At 42.3% G+C, this 20,085-nt stretch overlaps 1 protein-coding gene across 3 annotated transcripts in view; it reads left to right on the plus strand.

Annotated features, from left to right (window-relative positions):
• The window catches only part of cachd1 (cache domain containing 1), a 189,978-nt gene that overhangs the window by 112,464 nt on the left and 57,429 nt on the right, over positions 1-20,085 (plus strand). For all 3 annotated transcript variants that reach the window (XM_063064129.1, XM_063064128.1, XM_063064127.1), the window contains one exon: positions 12,178-12,326. In XM_063064129.1, the coding sequence (XP_062920199.1) occupies positions 12,178-12,326 (149 nt within the window). The remainder of the gene's footprint in view (positions 1-12,177; positions 12,327-20,085) is intronic.

A 20,085-nucleotide genomic window follows, 5' to 3' on the forward strand; every position in this document is an offset into this window, starting at 1 on the left:
TAATCTCTGCTCATAATGCATACTCTCTAAACCAGGCAGCATCCTGGTAAATCTCCTCTGTACCCTTTCCAATGCTTCCACACCCTTCCTATAGTGAGGCGACCAGAACTGGACACAGTACTCCAAGTGTGGCCTAACCAGAGTTTTATAGAGCTGCATCATTACATCACGACTCTTAAACTCTATCCCTCGACTTATGAAAGCTAACACCTCATGAGCTTTCTTAACTACCCTATCCACCTGTGAGGCAACTTTCAGGGATCTGTGGACATGTACCCCCAGATCCCTCTGCTCCTCCACACTACCAAGTATCCTGCCATTTACTTTGTACTCTGCCTTGGAGTTTGTCCTTCCAAAGTGTACCACCTCACACTTCTCCGGGTTGAACTCCATCTGCCACTTCTCAGCCCACTTCTGCATCCTATCAATGTCTCTCTGCAATCTTTGACAATCCTCTACACTATCTACAACACCACCAACCTTTGTGTCGTCTGCAAACTTGCCAACCCACCCTTATACCCCCACATCCAGGTCGTTAATAAAAATCATGAAAAGTAGAGGTCCCAGAACAGATCCTTGTGGGACACCACTAGTCACAATCCTCCAATCTGAATGTACTCCCTCCACCACAACCCTCTGCCTTCTGCAGGCAAGCCAATTCTGAATCCACCTGGCCAAACTTCCCTGGATCCCATACCTTCTGACTTTCTGAATAAGCCTACTGTGTGGAACCTTGTGAAATGCCTTACTAAAATCCATATAGATCACATCCACTGCACTACCCCCATCTATATGCCTGGTCACCTCCTCAAGGAACTCTATCAGGCTTGTTAGACACGATCTGCCCTTCACAAAGCCATGCTGACTGTCCCTGATCAGACCATGATTCTCTAAATGCCTATAGATCCTATCTCTAAGAATCTTTTCCAATAGCTTTCCCACCACAGACATAAGGCTCACTGGTCTATAATTATCCGGACTATCCCTACTACCTTTTTTGAACAAGGGGACAACATTCGCCTCCCTCCAGTCCTCCGGTACCATTCCCGTGGACAACGAGGACATAAAGATCCTAGCCAGAGGCTCAGCAATCTCTTCCCTCGCCTCATGGAGCAGCCTGGGGAATATTCCGTCAGGCCCCAGGGACTTATCCGTCCAAATATATTTTAACAACTCCAACACCTCCTCTCCCTTAATATCAACATGGTCTAGAACATCAACCTCACTCATATTGTCCTCACCATCTTCAAGTTCCCTCTCATTGGTGAATACCGAAGAGAAGTATTCATTGAGGACCTCACCCACTTCCATAGCCTCCAGGCACATCTTCCCACCTTTATCTCTAATCAGTCCTACCTTCACTCCTGTCATCCTTTTTTTCTTCACATAATTGAAGAATGCCTTGGGGTTTTCCTTTACCCTACTCGCCAAGGCCTTCTCATGCCCCCTTCTTGCTCTTCTCAGCCCCTTCTTAAGCTCCTTTCTTGCTTCCCTATATTCCTCAATAGACCCATCTGATCCTTGCTTCCTAAACCTCATGTATGCTGCCTTCTTCCACCTGACTAGATTTTCCACCTCACTTGTCACTCATGGTTCCTTCACCCTACCATTCTTTATCTTCCTAACCGGGACAAATTTATCCCTGACGTCCCGCAAGAGATCTCGAAACATCGGCCACATGTCCATAGTACGTTTCCCTGCAAAAACATCATCCCAATTCACACCCGCAAGTTCTAGCCTTGTAGCCTCATAATTTGCCCTTCCCCAATTAAACATTTTCCTGTCCTCTCTGATTCTATCCTTTTCCATGATAATGCTAAAGGCCAGGGAGTGGTGGTCACTGTCCCCCAGATGCTCACCCACTGAGAGATCTGTGACCTGACCCGGTTCATTACCTAGTACTAGATCTAGTATGGCATTCCCCCTAGTCGGCCTGTCCACATACTGTGACAGGAATCTGTCCTGGACGCACTTAACAAACTCTGCCCCATCTAAACCCTTGGAACTAATCAGGTGCCAATCAATATTAGGGAAGTTAAAGTCACCCATGATAACAACCCTGTTATTTTTGCACCTTTCCAAAATCTTCCTCCCAACCTGTTTCTCTGTATCTCTGCTGCTACCAGGGGGCCTATAGAATACCCCCAGTAGAGTAACTGCTCCCTTCCTGTTCCTGACTTCCCCCTGTACTGACTCAAAAGAGGATCCTGCTACATTACCCACCCTTTTTGTAGCTGTAATAGTATCCCTGACCAGTAATGCTACCCCTCCTCCCCTCCCCCCCCCACCCCTATCACTTTAAAGCACTGAAATCCAGGAATATTGAGAATCCATTCCTGCCCTGGTGCCAGCCAAGTCTCTTTAATGGCCACTACATCATAATTCCATGTATGTATTCAAGCTCTCAGTTCATCACCTTTGTTCCTGATGCTTCTTGCATTGAGGTACACACACTTCAGCCCTTCTACCTTACTACCTTTACACCCTTTATTCTGCTTCGCTTTCCTCATAGCCTCTCTATATGTTAGATCTGGCTTTACTCCATCCACTTCTCTCACTGCCCTATCGCTCCGGGTCCCATCCCCTTTGCAAATTAGTTTAAACCCTCCCGAACCATGCCAGCAAACCTACCTGCAAGGATATTGCTCCCCCTCGAGTTCAGGTGCAACCCATCCAATCTGTACAGGTCCCACCTTCCCCAGAAGAGATCCCAATGGTCCAAAAATCTAATACCCTGCTCCCTGCACCAACTCCTCAGCCGCACATTCAACTGCCATCTCCTCCAATTCTTACCATCACTGTCACGTAGCACCGGCAGCAATCCTGAGAACGTCACCCTTGAGGTCCTGGTCTTCAGTCTTCTGCCTAGTTACCGAAACTCACACTTGAGGACTTCATCCCTCTTCCTGCCTATGTCGTTGGTATCAACGTATATCACGACTTCTGGTTGCTTTCCCTCTCGTACCAGGATGTCGTGCACCCGGTCAGAGACATCCCGGACCCTGGCACCCAGGAGGCAACAAACCATGCGGGTGTCCTTCTCACGTCCACAAAATCTCCTGTCTGCTCCCCTGACTATAGAGTCTCCAATGATGACAGCTCTCCTCTTCTCCGTCCCACCCTTCTGCACCACCGGGTCAGACTCTGTGCCGGAGGCCCTGCCACCTTGGCTCACACTTGGTCGGTCGTCCCCGCCAACAGTATCCAGGACGGTAAACATTATTCAGGGGAATGGCTACAGGGGTGCTCTGCACTACCTGTCTGCTCACCTTCGCTTTCCCTCCTCTGACTGTCACCCAACGACCTGCTTCCGACAGCCTAGGTGTGACTACCTTCCTGTAGCTCTCATCTGTGACTGCCTCATTCTCCCTTATGAGTCAAAGGTCATCGAGCTGCTGCTCCAGATTCCTTACATAGTCTTCCAGATCGCCCAGCTGTATGCACTTCTGGCAGATGTGACTCTGTGGGAGAGGGTTGTTCCCCCAAGACTGCCACATCTCACATGAGAGACACATCACCATCTCAGGAGGCATTGTAAAGACTAACTGCGAGCAAGCTTGTCCTCCGCCTCTTCTCGTCGAAGCCTCTCGAGTCAAAACCTCAAAGTTCCACTCCTTCACTGGCCCACTCACTCACTGGCCGCTTTCCAACTGCTGACTGAACTTTGTGAGATGCAGCATAGTAGCACATTTGGGGAAATCGCTGGTGAACTTTGGTCAGCAAGTTCAGATGTTAGACATAGGGAACTGTGCTGAGAAATAGTTCTACTCCGAATTGAGTATTTCCCAGCAGGTTCTGGTCAAAGCTAAACACTGCGTTCTGAAGAACTTCTCGAGTTGAGTCAATTGGTTGTTGTTTAGAAGTAATTGGGATAGTAGAATGCCAGTACCTAGTAACTTGGAGTCTTTGACTTTCCATGTGTTTTTCTGCACAATGTGTCAGCGTATTGACAATGTTGTTGCATATAGGTGTAGATCTCCACAACTTCTTGGTGGTGAGAGGGAAGAGTATCCCCACTGTATTTCACAGGAGACCCCGTCTGATTTTGTGTAGCACTTGGCTGCTGATGCGGGTGTCTCCCAGCACGCTTGTTCTTCACCACACATCAATTACAAGGTGTATTTGTTTGAATATTTTGATTTTACTGTTATTTTATTCCTGTATTATCTAAAATCATTCTTAATGTAGTGACCCTGCAAGGAAAATGGCCAGACATTCTGCTTTAACTGTGAATTCTCAAGGAATGTGGACAAGAGGTTTGTTAGTGCGGACCATGAATTGATAGATTTGGTGTTGGAATGGAAAACAATGAAATCAGGAACTTGGCTACTTCCAGTGTACAGGTCATCCAGACAAAGCGAAGGAGATGTGGGCCGAGTTGGGTGTTATTTTTTTATACGAATTTAAAGCAAGATGGCGCCGGTGAGCCAAGGCAACATCCTGTGGGCAACGTTGGACGCCCAAGTTTGATTCTATTAGGGTTATTATTGTGTTATGGATTTATTGAATATGCCTGCAGAAATTAATATGAGGACGTATATGACATATAACGGATGTGCTGAAACTGGAGAGAGTTCAAAGGTTAACAAAAGTTATTCCAGGATTAAATGGCTTGTCATATGAAGAGCATTTGATGGCTCTGGGCCTGTATTCACTAGAATTCAGAAGAATGAGGGGTGACTTCATTGAAACCTATCGAATGGTGAAAGGCCTTGATAGAGTGGATGTGGAGAGGATATTTTCTGTGGTGGGAGAGTCTAAGACCTGAGGACGCAGCCTCAGAATAGAGGGAAGTCCTTTTTGAACGGAGATGAGGAGGAATTTTTTTTAGCTAGGGAGTGGTGAATCTGTGGAATTCTTTGCCACAGGCAGCTGTGGAGGCCGTCTTTATATTTAAGGCAGAGAATGATAGATTCTTAATTGGTCAAGGCATGAAGGAATGTGGGAGAAAGGAGGAGATTGGGGCTGAGAGGAAAATTGAATCAGCCATGATGAAATGGCAGAGCAGACACGATGGGTCAAATGGCCTAATTCTTCTCCTATATCTTATGGTCTTGTATATGTACTTTACAAAATGACAAGGGAACTGCTTCAAGTGTTAGCGAAACAAAATAGTTGTACTGAAAGCAAATGAAAGTGAAGATATTTTATTTGCATCTGAGGCAATCCTGGCTGGTGAATCCTCAGGGGTGCATTGTTTCAGGTTGGGAATCCATCCATTGCACTGGACCAGAAAATTATTCTGTCGTCAACAATTTATCATCTTATCTCTTTGTGGAGAGCATTGACAATGAAATGGCAAATGAGAGCATGTTGACTTGTGTGGCTGCATTGTGTCAATGCTGATAGTCAAACAGATCAAATGGTACCTTTGCCTTTACTTATTGATATTCTCAGTGCATTGAAAACTGCCATACATTCCTTAATTCTGGGCGTGCCCGTGTATGGTTGTTTCTGTGAATTGCGTCAAATGTCAAATCCTCACTTGACAAATAGCTGCATGGTCAAAGAACATTTATCAACCACAAACACAGTTAATTTGTACTTGGCTAGTACATACTTGGTAATTGATTTTGCTTGCAAAGTAATTCTCTTGGAGCAAACATTTTTCTGATTAATGTGCAAAAAGAATAATATTGATGAGCAGAAACTGGACTGTTAAGCAAGTAAAATCATTTAAACGCGAGAAAATTAATGGAGCGGGCGATGTTGTAGTGGGCGACGAAGTAGAGGGAGACAGAGTAGGAAGTTTTTGGCTCCTGAGGCTTTAGCGAGCAGAGGCTGAGGACGAGCTTCACTCCAAGTGAGGTAAGGCCGGGTAAGTTCCTTTAATAAATCTAATTACCTTAAGAGTAGGTAGTAGAGGCAGCAGTTAGGGCAGCTGAGTGCTCCATTTGCAGGATGTGGGAAGTCAGGGCGAGCACAATTGTCTCTGATGACTACACCTGTTAGAGGTGCATCCAGCTGCAGCTCCTGACAAACCGAGTCAGGGAACTAGAGCTGGAGCTAGATGAACTTTGGATCATTCGGGAGGCAGAGGCAGAAATAGAGAGGAGTTACAGGGAGAAAGTCACCCCTAGGAGTCAGGAGACAGGTAGCTGGGTGACTGTCAGGAGAGGGAAGGGGAACAGACAGAATGAGCAGAGCACCCCTGTGGCCGTTCCCACCAATAATAAGTACCTCGTTTTGGATACTGTTGGTGGGGATGACCTACCAGGGACAAGTTGCAGTGGTTGCGTCTCTGGCACCGAGATGGGACCCTCAGCTCAGAAAGGAAGGAGGGAAAAGAGGAGAGCAGTAGTGATAGGGGATTCGATAGTTAGGGGGACAGATAAGAGGTTCTGTGAAAGAGATCAAGAATCCCGGATGGTCTGTTGCCTCCCTAGTGCCAGGGTCCGCGATATCTCGGATCGAGTTCTCAGTATTCTCAAGAGGGAGGGTGAGCAGCTGGATGTCGTGGTCCATGTAGGGACCAGTGACGTGGGTAGGAAGAGTGAGGAGGTCCTGAAAGGTGAGTTTAGGGAGTTAGGTGTCAAGTTAAAGGACAGGACCCCCAGGATAGCAATCTCAGGATTGCTACCAGTGCCACATGCAGGCAGGTTTAGAAATAGTAAGATAGTGCAGATCAACACAAGGCTGAAGACATGGTGCAGGAGGGAGGGCTTCAGATTTATAGATAATTGGGCAGTTTTCCAGGGAAGGTGGCACCTGTTCCAGGGGGACGGTTTACATCTGAACTGGAGGGGGACAAATATTCTTGCAGTAGGTTTGCTAGAGAGGCTTCAGTGAATTTAAACTAGATACGTGGGGCGTGGGGGGGAACCAGAGTGTAGGAACAGATGTAGGGGAGAAGGAAGAAAAAGAAAATAGTAAAGTTGTTTGCACCATTAGTGATAAACAGACAGTATAAGGTGGAAAATTTCTTAAATGCATTTATTTTAATGCTAGGAGCATTATAAGAAAGGTGGATGAGCTTAAAGCATGGGTTGATACCTGGAAGTATGATGTGGTAGCTATCAGTGAAACATGGTTACAAGAGAGGTGTGATTGGCAACTAAGTATTCCTGGATTTCATTGCTTCAGGTGTGATAGAATTGGTGGGACAAAAGGGGAAGGTGTTGCATTGCTTGTCAGAGAAAATATTACAGTGGTGCTCTGGCAGGATAGATTAGAGGGCTCGTCTAGGGAGGCTATTTGGGTGGAATTGAGGAATGGGAAAGGTGTAGTAATACTTATAGGGGTGTATTATAGACCACCAAATGGGGAGTGAAAATTGGAGGAGCAAATTTGTAAGGAGATAGCAGATATTTGTAGTAAGCACAAGGTTGTGATTGTGAGAGATTTTAATTTTCCACACATAGACTGGGAAGCCCATACTGTAAAAGGGCTGGATGGTTTGGAGTTTGTAAAATGTGTGCAGGATAGTTTTTTGTAGCAATACATAGAGGTACCAACTGGAGAAGGGGCAGTGTTGGATCTCTTGTTAGGGAATGAGATAGGTCAGGTGACGGAGGTTTGTGTTGGGGAGCACTTCAGGTCCAGTGATCACAATGCCATTAGTTTCAATATAATTATGGAGAAGGATAGGTCTGGACACAGGGTTGAGATTCTTGATTGGAGAAATGCTAACTTTGAGGAGATGTGAAAGGATTTAGAAGGAGTGGATTGGGACAATTTGTTTTATGGGAAGGATGTCATCGAGAAATGGAGGTCACTTAAAGGTGAAATTTTGAGGGTACAGAATCTTTATGTTCCTGTTAGGTTGAAAGGAAAGGTTAAAAGTTTGCGAGAGCCATAGTTTTCAAGGGATATTGGAAACTTGGTTTGGAAAAAGAGAGATATCTACAATAAATACAGGCAGTGTGGAGTAAATGAGGAACTTGAGAAATATAAAGAATGTAAAAAGAATCTTAAGAAAGAAAGTAGAAAAGCTAAAAGAAGATATGAGGTTGCTTTGGTAAGTAAGTGAAAATAAATCCAAAGGGTTTCTACAGTTATATTAATAGAAAAAGGATAGTGAGGGATAAAATTGGTCCCTTAGAGAATCAGAATGGACAGCTATGTGTGGAGCCAAAAGAGATGGGGGAGATTCTGAACAATTTCTTTTCTTCAGTACAGTATTCACTAAGGAGAAGGATATTGAATTGTGTAAGGTAAGGGAAACAAATAGGGTAGTTATTGGAAACTGAGGATTATAGAAGAGGAAGTACTGGCACTTTTAAGGAATATAAAAGTGGATAAGTCTCCGGATCCTGACAGGATATTCCCTAGGACCTTGAGGGTAGTTAGTATAGAAATAGCAGGGGCTCTGACAGAAATATTTCAAATGTCATTAGAAATGGGGATAGTGCTGGAGGATTGGCGTATTGCTCATGTGGTTCCATTGTTTAAAAAGGGTTCTAAGAGTAAACCTAGCAATTATTGGCCAGTAAGTTTGACATCAGTGGTGGGTAAATTAATGGAAAGTATTCTTAGAGATGGTATATATAATTATCTGGATAGACAGGGTCTGATTAGGAACAGTCAACATGGATTTGTGTGTGGAAGGTCATGTTTGACAAATCTTATTGAATTTTTTGAAGAGGTTACTAGGAAAGTTGACGAGGGTAAAGCGGTGGACGTTGTCTATATGAACTTCAGTAAGGCCTTTGACAAGGTTCCACACGGAAGGTTAGTTAGGAAGATTCATTTGTTAGGTATTAATATTGAAGTAGTAAAATGGGTTCAGCAGTGGCTGGATGTGCCAGGGAGTAGTGGTGGATAGCTTTTTGTCATATTGGAGGCCGGTGACTAGTGGTGTGCCTCAGGGATCTGTACTGGGTCCAGTGTTGTTTGTCATATACATTAATGATTTGGATGAATGGGTGGTAAATTGGATTAATAAGTGTGCAGATGATTCTAAGATAGGCAGCATTGTGGATAATGAAGTAGGTTTTCAAAGCTTGCAGAGGGATTTAGGCCAGTTAGAAGAGTGGGCTGAAAGATGGCAGATGGAGTTTAATGCTGATAAATGTGAGGTGCTACATTTTGGTAGGACTAATCAAAATAGGACATACATGGTAAATGGTAGGGCATTGAGGAATGCAGTAGAACAGAGGGATCTAGGAATAATGGTGCATAGTTCCCTGAAGGTGGAATCTTATGTGAATAGGGTGGTGAAGAAAGCTTTTGGTATGCTGGCCTTTATAAATCACAGCATTGAGTATAGGAGTTGGGATGTAATGTTGAAATTATACAAGGCATTGGTAAGGCCAAATTTGGAGTATTGTGTACAGTTCTGGTCACTGAATTATAGGAAAGATGTTAACAAAATAGAGAGAGTACAGAGAAGATTTACTAGACTGTTACCTGGGTTTCATCGCCTAAGTTACAGAGAAAGGTCTTTATTCTTTGGAGCATAGAAGGTTGACGGGGGACTTGATAGAGGTATTTAAAATTATGAGGGGGATAGATAGAGTTGATGTGAATAGGCTTTTTCCATTGCGAGTAGGGGAGATTCAAACAAGAGGACATGAGTTGAGAGTAAAAGGGCAAAAGTTTAGGGGTATCATGAGGGGGAACTTCTTTACTCAGAGAGTAGTAGCTGTGTGGAACGAGCTTCCAGCAGAAGTGGTTGAGGCAGGTTCTATGTTGTCATTTAAAGTTAAATTGGATAGATATATGGACAGGAAAGGAATAGAGGGTTATGGGCTGAGTGCAGGTCGGTGGGACTAGGTGAGAGTAAGAGTTCGGCATGGACTAGAAGGGCCAAGATGGCCTGTTTTCGGGCTGTAATTGTTATATGGTTATATAAAATGGAAGTACAGGAAGTGCTTATGGAGCTTTCCATTGTGACAGGTCATTATTGTGGGTAACGATGGCATTCAGGTCAGGGGTCAGCAGTTAGCAATGAAAGATGAAGATGATTTTGCCGAATTGGATGTGTGTGATTAGCATTTTAATGAAGTCTTGTGTTTAGTGTGCAATAATGAGCAAAACATCTAGCAATCAAATGGAGTTTCTGCCCTTCTAACTTTCCCAGACATCCCACCTCTCCTGGAACTTCTGGGAGTCTCCCGCATATTAATAGTGGCTCCCTGATGCCCGCAAATTATACACAATATCACGGAAATCAATTTTTTTGAGAGTGAGCGAGAGAGAGCGCGTGCGCGAGCGAGAGCGAAGGCAAGCGAGTATGCGAGAGAGAGCTTGAGAGCGCGTGAGCGACCACAAGAGAGAGAGAGCGCGCCATGGCAGAGTGTTCCAAAGAAATATAAAACGTACGTCACCCCGGACTACACTAAAGTGTACCCCTGCCTAATAGGGGTCAAAAATAATGACAATGTTGCTCGCTGCACTGTTTGCAACAGTGACTTTTCTATTGCCCATGGTGGGTTAAGACTGTAAAAGGCATGTTGAGGTGAGTTTAACAGGTGTCATTCATTCATTAGCATAGCTCATGTTATTTGAGCTAGCTGGCTAGCTGCTAAGGATTAACTCTATTGCAGACATCCCACCTCTCCCGGAAGTCTCCTGCAAATTGATGGTGCTACCTCTCTGAAATGAGTTTTTGCAGGGTGGGATGTCTGCTTTCCGGTGTTAGAAAACATCATTTTGAGCTCTAACTTTAGTTGAAGTGAATGGCAGAGAGTTGTAAAATTTAAGCAGAACAATTTACAAGTTATCTTGTAAATAACTTATTGGCCAATATTAAATCAGACTTTCTTAAGTATGTTTCCCCCTCTGGTATAGTGGCGACAATATGCTAAATCTGCTAACACTTTGAAGGATCCACAGTTTAGTTAGGTTTCCTTCATTGTTTGCAAACAGATGAAAAACAAAATTAGACATTGTGAAATTTTGTAGTCTTTTTCTTGATCAAAGAGGACCCACAGATTAATTTTTAGGTTGCTCTATTCAAAGCATGTAATTTCATGCTTTAATCACTGTTAACAATTGCAGATGAGACAGACTTAGTAAAACTTGTATGCGGTTTATTAAATATTCATATTTGAAGTATTTGTATTAGTAATGCAAATACAGGCACAGATAAATTAATTTGTGCTTTGATGTTACATTCTGAATACTCTGTGCACAGCATTTTGTTCTTTTCAGAACTGTCGCCATTTTAGCTTTTAAAAATCGTGTATTTTCAATACATATTTCGACTCTTCACTTGAAGGTGCTGTGTCCTGTCATACGTTTCTGTGCTCCGTTTATTTTACATATAGTGTAAAATGTAATTCTTCATGCTGTGGTGCGTCAGTGGAGTACTTGAAAGCCTGCAGCTGGGCCTGATCCATCTGTATCCACCTACATCTTGAGCAGAAAAATTTTCTACACTATAATCAGAAGCCGCAAGCTTGGCTGATTTTCTTCTCGTTTTTCTTGCCTCTTTCTCATCTGCCTTCGTTTACTCTGCAAGGGCAGAGGGCTTGTATGTTGTTTTGTCTTGAAAAATAAAATGCAGCCCATTTTTGAAATAATGAGATGTCAGTGTTTACATTCTTGCACTAGGCAAAGATTTTTTATGTGTTGCTGTGACGACTTGATTGCAAACTTGTGTAATTGAAAAGTTGCCATCTAATTGCCAAAACGAGCAGTGGGCCATTTTTGATACTCCTCGTGTAGTAAAGACTGAATTTTCAGTTTGCGTAACTAAATCTGTATTATGTATCATTGGATTAACTGGTAGATTCTTTATCGTAATGGTTGGTTGTGCAGCATCAGTCTGGCATTTTTTGTTCATCAGTTACATAGCAGAGGTCTTATCTCGAGATACAGGTTCAAGTTCTCAACTATGCAGTGAACTGTAAATCTGTGCTTGATCTGTCTACTCATCGCTGTTTGGAAACATCCTCCAAAAATTAATTTGAGGCTAATTTCTACTTGGAGACTGGTGCTAAACGGAACAGTTTACCCAAAACCACTTAAGACTGTTTGTACTATATTTTAAATAGATGTACGGAGGGTATGACAAATAGCAAATTCCTGTGAATATTTTATGGAGATTATTGGCCCAACATATATTGGAAGATACACTGCTATTGATTTGATTGATGTTGGGAAGATATTCATCTGCTGATGATGTACTTCAGGATGGGTTTAGAAGAATTTTAAGATGCAAGTGATTGTAAACTCATAGCAATGCTCATCCATGATCTCATCTTTTGTTGTGCCTTTGTGTTCCTCTGACAGCTGGCTAAAAAGATAAGAGAGAAGTTTAATCGCTATCTCGATGTAGTGAATCGGAACAAGCAGGTAGTGGAAGCGTCTTACACAGCACACTTAACGTCACCATTGACGGCTATCCAAGACTGCTGCACTATTCCGCCCTCGATGATGGAGTAGGTATTTTTTTTACACCGATTTGCAGATTCTAACGATGATTATATGTGGCAGTACAATGTTGAAAATTTATCGGTAGAAGGGCAGCAATTCTGATGTGATAACCAAATCAACATGTTTTATGCTTTCCCTTATTCGTTGATTCCTGCAAGAGTACCGATCCATTGCCTCAGTGCCATTGTTAAAGCCCACTGTTGTGTAATGGGTAGTTTTTTGTGAAGGTCAGCACATTTAAATATTGCCTAACTATATAACAGAGTCTTTGCTTTTGTTTTGTCTGTCTTTCACGCTCACATTGGTACAATTGTACTGTTACTCCCATGACAGCTTCCATCCACTAACTCAGCACAGACTGGGCTTTAAATTTGGTATTGCCCATGCCAGCATGGGCAGCTAGAGCCCATCGCTTCAATCCTTATCTCCTTTTCACTTTGTCAACCAGTCATCACATCTTTTATCTTTCCTCTCTTCATTACTTAGTTTCTCAAATTCGTAACTCAATCCTCACTACACTTTTCATCCTAATTCCTTGTACTCTTGTTTCCCTCTTTGATGTTGGGGATGTTTTTCATCTTTATTTGATATAATGATTTCTTTATATAGAAAAATCCTCTTTCAGTGTCTGAAACTTGCTTGATTAGTCTCTTGTGACCTGAATTTAGCGCACATCATAGATGTGGACATTTTCACCTTACATCTACTAGCAACTGTACCCACACTATCCTCCAAAGTGGACTTCACAATGATCTTTATGGTCAGATGCTGAGTGTCTCTGTGAGAAGTGGATGATTGTAGGGAGATGAAGTCATAATTTCTGTATCTTCAGTAGTTTTATTATCTCCCAAGAAATTGTCTTGGACTGACCTGAACTCTTCATAACCTGAGACTTTAACCTGAAGAGTACATACCTGAGTGTTGGGCCTGGTCTGCATTCCACCACAAAGGCCACATTTTGTTCCACCAGTGTAGAAGGATCTACCTCACTCTATTTAATAGTGAAATACCATGCTTTTGTGTCACATGGGTGCCAGTTCTCTTCTGCAGTTCTTTCTCAAATCCGTCCACAGCTCGACAATCTGTACCTTTGCCCACTCTAAGTAATGTTTGACCTCAGTAATATCTTTCTGTAATTATCTTTCTCAGTAGTTTCTTTCACTCTTCTCCAAGTCTCTCCAACAATGGCTTCTAGTACTACTTCAATCACATGCCACAAGTCTGTTTTGCTCCCATGTACTTTCAGTCATCTAAGTTGCTTATTCTGGAGTTTCCTGAAAGGCATTGTCTTCTAAGCGAACGTGTCAAGCAATCTCCTTCTCAGATTACATTTCTGAGAAGCACTTTGTTAAATTAAGTCATGTAAAGCTACATTAAAATAAGTGGCTACGCACCTTCATTGAGTGTATTTGTGTGTGTTACATCAATTGGTAAAACTATTGTCTTCATAATTGTGTAGAATGTAATATTTAGATTACTACATAAGAAAAAAAGCAATGCGGATAAATTAAAGGAAAAGGAATAAATAAATCATAAAGAAGACCTGGCTGTCTAAGGAGTATCGAAACAGAATATATCCACAAACTGCCAGAGGGGGAGTGCTAAACTTAGAAGCTAAAGGTACAGCAGGCCCAGATCTCAGAATAGTATTCTTGGATTGGTAATGGAACAAGACCTCCATATTGATGATAAGGGTGCTACGGCAGCATAGTGGCTAGCACAATGCCGTTACAGTTCGGGGTGTTGGAGTTCAGAGTTCAATTCCAACGTCATCTGTAAGGAGTTTGTATGTCCTCCCCGTGATGAACGCGTGGGTTTCCTCTGGGTACTCCGGTTTCCTCCTACAATCCAAAGACATACCAATTAGCAGGGTAATTGGTCATTGTAAATTGTCCCTTGATTAGGCTGGGGTTAGATCAGTTGCTGACAGCTTGGCTCAAATGGCCTATTTCTTGCGGGATCTCTAAATAAATAAATAAGAATCTATGCTTCATAATCTTCATAACATCCCAGCACTGGTAACAGAATTATATTTACTGAGAAATAGTCCTGCACTACAGGAGATTCTTTTTTCCCTTTTCTATTGACCATTGGGAATCCAAGCTTGGTCATTCTTTGATCTGGATCAGTAATCTCTGCACAGATGTCTCTGACTCTTTGAGAACCATAGAGTCGCTCGGCAATTCTTTGCCATGGATAAGTAATCTCTGCACCGTTGTACCATAAAGTGGCGTAGGTACACCAGGCAATCAGGTGAATGAACATGTCTTTGATGGAGACCAGTCATGTTATTTTGGTTCAGCTTCTGGGGAATACTGAAATGCATTTTCAATTCTCATGAGGAAACTGGAAAAGTCTCAAAAGGGATGGGCATGTTAGAAATGTCCCTGGTATATAGGCTAATTAAGTACCATTGCCCCTATTTTGGCAGATGGATAATTGCTTCATGTTTCTCATGCCTCACTTTGATTTCTCCCATCTTTGGTGCTGGTTAACTAGAATTTCAATATGCTGTCTCGAATTTCCGTTTAAATTAGAGCCTTATGTTTTTAAAAAAAATCAGTTTCGTTATTTACTAAATTGTCGGTCAGAACTGGTGTAGCTGTTTGGCTTTGTAGCTGCTCAAGGCACCAGAAGCCTTGTCAGTGATTTGTTTTTATTCACTCCCTGTCTCAGATAATCAGGAGCTGCCAAGAAGGCATTCTGCATTGCAGTGAAATCAGAGTTTATTGTACAGTGTTAAAGGTTCCAATTGATGGCACTTGTCAAGTGGTCATATGTAGGCATATATCTAGCTAGTGTAATTGTTTAGATGTAATTCCTGCATGGACAGCTTTAGCAGGTCTTGGAGATTAAATATGGGTATCTTTGGTGAACTGCAGTTGTTGCACGAAACGGAGTGCGAGGTTATTCTCACCTCCCGATGGACAATTAGTCAAAGTCTTATTTTATGGAGTTGCAGCAGTTTCCTTTGAAAGAGCTACTTTGCCCGCGTCAACTGATCAAGAGTGAAGTAGGTTCATCATCACTGAAAGTATATCAACATGAACACAAAGTTAATCATTAAATGCAGCAGTAAGTTTAAAACTAATTTAAAAACAGAAACTGCAAGTTCAAAGTTGTAAGCAAAACAGATTCTGCAGATGCTGGAAAACCAGAGCAACACATGCAGTGCCACAAAGATTTTATTGCACTTGTTATCCAACTTCACTAAACCTTTGGGGAAAATTATTTTCTTAACTTTTTATTAATCTTCTGCTAATAGTGTGCACTTGAGATATTTAGACCGTAAGACATAGGAGCAGAATTAGGCCATTCAGCCCATCAAGTCTGCTCCGCCATTCCATCATGGCTGATCCCAGATCCCACTCAACCCTATACCACCTGCCTTCTCGCCATATCCTTTGATGCCCTGATTGATCAGGAAACTATCAACTTCCACGTTCAATATACCCATGGTCTTGGCCTCCACTGCAGTCTATGGCAGAGCATTCCACAGATTTACTATTCTCTGACTAAAAAAATTCTTCCTTACCGCTGTTCAAAAGGGTTGTCCCTCAATTTTGAGGCTGTCCCCACTAGTTCTGAATACCCACACCACAGGAAACATCTTATCCACATCCACCCTATCTAGTATTTTCAACATTCAGTAGGTTTCACTGAGATCACCTGGCATTCTTCTAAATTCCAGTGAGTACAGGCTCAAAGCTCCCAAATGTTCCTTGTATGTTAAACCCTTCACTCCCAGAATCATCATCGTGAACTTCCTCTGGACTCTCTCCAATGACAACACATCCTTTCTGATATACGAGGCCCAAAACTATTCACAATACTCTCCAAGTGCTGTCCTGACTAGTGTCTTATAAAGGCTCAGCATTATCTCCTTCCTTTTATACTCTATTCCCCTTGAAATAAATAGCAACATTGCATTTGCTGCCTTTAACACAGACTTAATCTGTAAATTAACCTTCTGGGAGTCTTGCACAAGGACTCCCAAGTCCCTTTGCACCTCTGATGTTTGAACCTTCTCTCCCATTTAGATAATAGTCTGTACTATTGTTATGTTATACCAAAATGCATCATCATACATTTCCCAACAGTATATTCCATCGACCACTTTTTTGCCCATTTTTCTAATTTGTCTAATGCAATCGCATTGCTTCCTCAGCACTACTTATCCCTCCACCTATCTTCATACCATCTGCAAACACTGCCACAAAGCCATCAATTCCGTTATCTAAATCATTGACAATCATTTCACAATGTGAAAAAGTAACGGTCACGACTCTGATCCCTGAGGAACACTACTAGTCACCGACAGCCAACCAGAAAAGGCCCCCTTTATTCCCACTCGCTGCCTCCTACCTGTCAGCCATTCTGCTATCCATGCCAGTATCTTTCCGATATTGCCATAGAATTTTATCTTGTTGAGCAGCCTCATGTGTGGCACCTTATCAAAAGCTTTCTGAAAATCCAAGTAAATGACATCCACTGGCTTTCCTTTGTCTGCCCTGCTTGTTACTTCCTCAAAGAATTCTAACAGATTTGTCAAGCAAGATTTCCTTTTACAGAAACCATGCTGACTGACTTGTTTTATCATTAGTCTCCAAGTACCCCGAAACCTCATCCTTAATGATAGATTCCAACACTCCCAATCACTGAGGTTAGGCTAACTGATCCGTAATTTCCTTTCTTTTGCCTTCCACCCTCCCCCCTGCCCCTTCTGAAAGACTGGAGTGACATTTGCATTCTTCCAGTCCTCTGGGACCATGCCAGATAAGTGAATCTTGAAAGAGAATGACCAATGCATCCGTTATCACTTCAGCAACCTCTTTTGGGACTCTGGAATGTAGTCCATCTGCTCCAGGTGACTTATCCACCTTAAGACCTTTGAGTTTGCCTTGCACTTTTTCCTTTATAATAGCAATGGCTCCCACTCCTGTTCCTTGACACTCACAGAGCTCTGGCATGCTGCTAGTGTCTTCCACAGTGAAGACAGGTGCAAAGTACCCATTAAGTTATTCTGCCATTTCTTTATCCCCTATTGCTACCTCGCCAGCCAGCATCATTTTCCAGTGATCCAATATCAAATCTCACCTCCCTTTTACTCTTTATATAACTGAAAAAACTTTTGGTATCCTGCTCTATATTATTGGCTAGTCTGCCCTCATATTTCATCTCTTCCATTCTTATAGCTTTTCTCATTGCCTTTTGTTGGGTTTTATAAGCTTCCCATTCATCCAATTTGGCACTTGCCTTTGTGACTTTATATGCCCTTTCCTGGGCTTTTATGCAGTCCTTACCTTCCTGTGTCAGCCACAGTTGCTTACTCCTGCCATTTGAGAACAACTACTTCTGTGGGACGTACCTAACCTGCGCCTTGTGAACTATTCCCAGAAACTTCAGCCAACTCTGCTCTGCTGTCATCCCCACCAGTTTCTTCCTCTAATCCACCTGGACAAGCTCCTCTCTTGTAGCTCTGTAATTCCATTTATTCCATTGCAATACTGATACATGTGAGTTGTGTTTCTCCCTCTCAAATTGCAGTATGGATTCAGTCATATTATGATCATTGCCTCCTAAGGGTTCCTTTCACCAAAAGGGAAAATAACAGCCATCTGGTATGTTGCCCAAGAGCTATGCTGTCTTGGCTTGCATTGGAGGTGTTACAACTGGAGTCTGTCCAAGAGCATAGCATAAGGGAAGAAAAAGCAGTTTCCACATCAGCTGGAAAACACATATCATGGTATTGGATGGATGGGTGGACGTGTGCATAATACCTCTCAGTTCAAGTCAGTATTTTGTGCCTTGGGTAACTTCAGACAAAAGGGAAACATTGGCTCAGTTGATGGACACACAACTGATTGAGTGGTATTGAACAAACCAAATTAGAAAGATTTCAGGCTTACAGCTTGGGCTCCACTGATGTAAAGCTCGTAGATGGATCAGCAATGGGAATCCTATAGTTGACATCTGGGGAGAAAGAACCGGGTTATGCCTGAGGTTGAATGTTTCATGATGAGGTATAGCTAAGATTAGTTTTCTTCTAACATCCCACATGGAAGAATAGTAATTGCCAGCTTACAGTTGATGCAGGCGTGGATATGTGGCCTGAAGCTTAAATGCGCTGTGTAACTGTACCGCAATATAGTTGATGCTCCGGGAGAAGAGAAAATGAGTGAGTAGGTGAGGTCAAACATTTCGAAATGCAGCATATATTGCTTGAGGAGAGAAAAGAATCGGTTAACTAATAGGGAAGAGCTGTTCTGGCAGACTTAGAAAGTATGTCTGAGTATATATTTTCTTTCCAGTTTCCATATGAGGAAACATCTTGTAAAAATGTGTTTCGCGTGATAAGGCCAATCTGATTTGAGTTGATTTAGACTTTGCTCGGAGTCTGGGTTTTGAAATAAAATTCAAAGAACTGCCAAAGTATGTAGTTTTTATGTTCTGCATTAACCCCAGTTCCCTTACAAATCCTGTTCAGTTGAATAGAAGCCGGTTGATCCAATGGGATTTTACTATGTGAAGTTCAAAGTGCTGAAGCACATCAGAGCATATATCAATCAAGTAAGTGCCTTGCAAGTTGAAGACTGAACTGGCATTTCCAAAGGGAATGAGATCAAAGAGGATGACTGAGGCCTTGCAGTCTCTCTCTGGAGACAGTGTTTCGATCAGTTGTTCATTAAATTCCATCCAGGAAGAAGTGGGGGGGGGGGGAAATTGCAGCAATGTGACTGCTTTTGGAAGCAGAATTTCATTCTGCCTTTTGATCATGCAACAAGAGCAGGCAGAATCTCATCACAGCTGTAGTCTTGGTACAATGGGCAAGTTGAAACAAACTAGGGTAGTTTTGTGTGCAATTAAAGAAATAATGGCATGCAACTTTTATAGAAATACATTTAACTCTTTCTGTGCCTTTTCTTATTTTTAACACGATTCCCATGAGTTTATATTTGGGTCCATTAACAAGCATGCCTGAATTTGTCCTCGCTGTATACATGTGGATGAACGAGCTTGGATGACAAGCACTGTTGTGTTCTGATGTATATTTTGGAAGACTTGACTCAAAGGTTTGTTGTGAAGTAGGATCTTCATTTTGCAGGGGAAACAGAGAATAGTAAAATACCCAGTGCTTTCTTTTTGCCTTACAGAATATATTTTCAATCGAGTGTAGTAACAATAACAGTTTACATTTGGATGGTATTGTGAATAAAGCCCCAATCGACAGCATAGAGGTTTCACAAGTAGACAGAATAACTGTAGAGAGCACAAAGTGATTTTAAGAAATGGGGCTGGAATGCCAGTGTGGCTTTGAAGGCTTTAATACTGCTTTCGTATTAATAAGTGATGGCTATCTCCATGTGCGTTTAAACCTGTGCCTGTAAGGGAGCACTGCGACTAACAGTTCCACAGGCAGTAGAGGCAATGCTTGAAACACTGATGCTAGAAATGCATATACAGATCTTTTGTGTTATTACTCAATTTTGATGTGTATAACTGTATTTCTGTGACATTAAAATCTGATTTCAGCACCAGAAACTAGTCTTGCGTTGGCACTTCAGCTATGCTGCTTCTATGTTGCAGAATCAAACACCAAAATATGTCTATTAGTTTGTTTAGCTTCAGAGTCCAATAAAACAAAATAATTTTCCCAACCGCCTACTGAAGACTGGGGTGCTGTGTATTTTCCACATTTCATTCGTTCACACAATGAATATTGACTCGTGCTTCGTCAAGTGGCACTCTCTTTGTATCTTGCTT

Source organism: Mobula hypostoma, chromosome 12 (assembly GCF_963921235.1).
Source record: "Mobula hypostoma chromosome 12, sMobHyp1.1, whole genome shotgun sequence".
NCBI lineage: Eukaryota > Metazoa > Chordata > Chondrichthyes > Myliobatiformes > Myliobatidae > Mobula > Mobula hypostoma.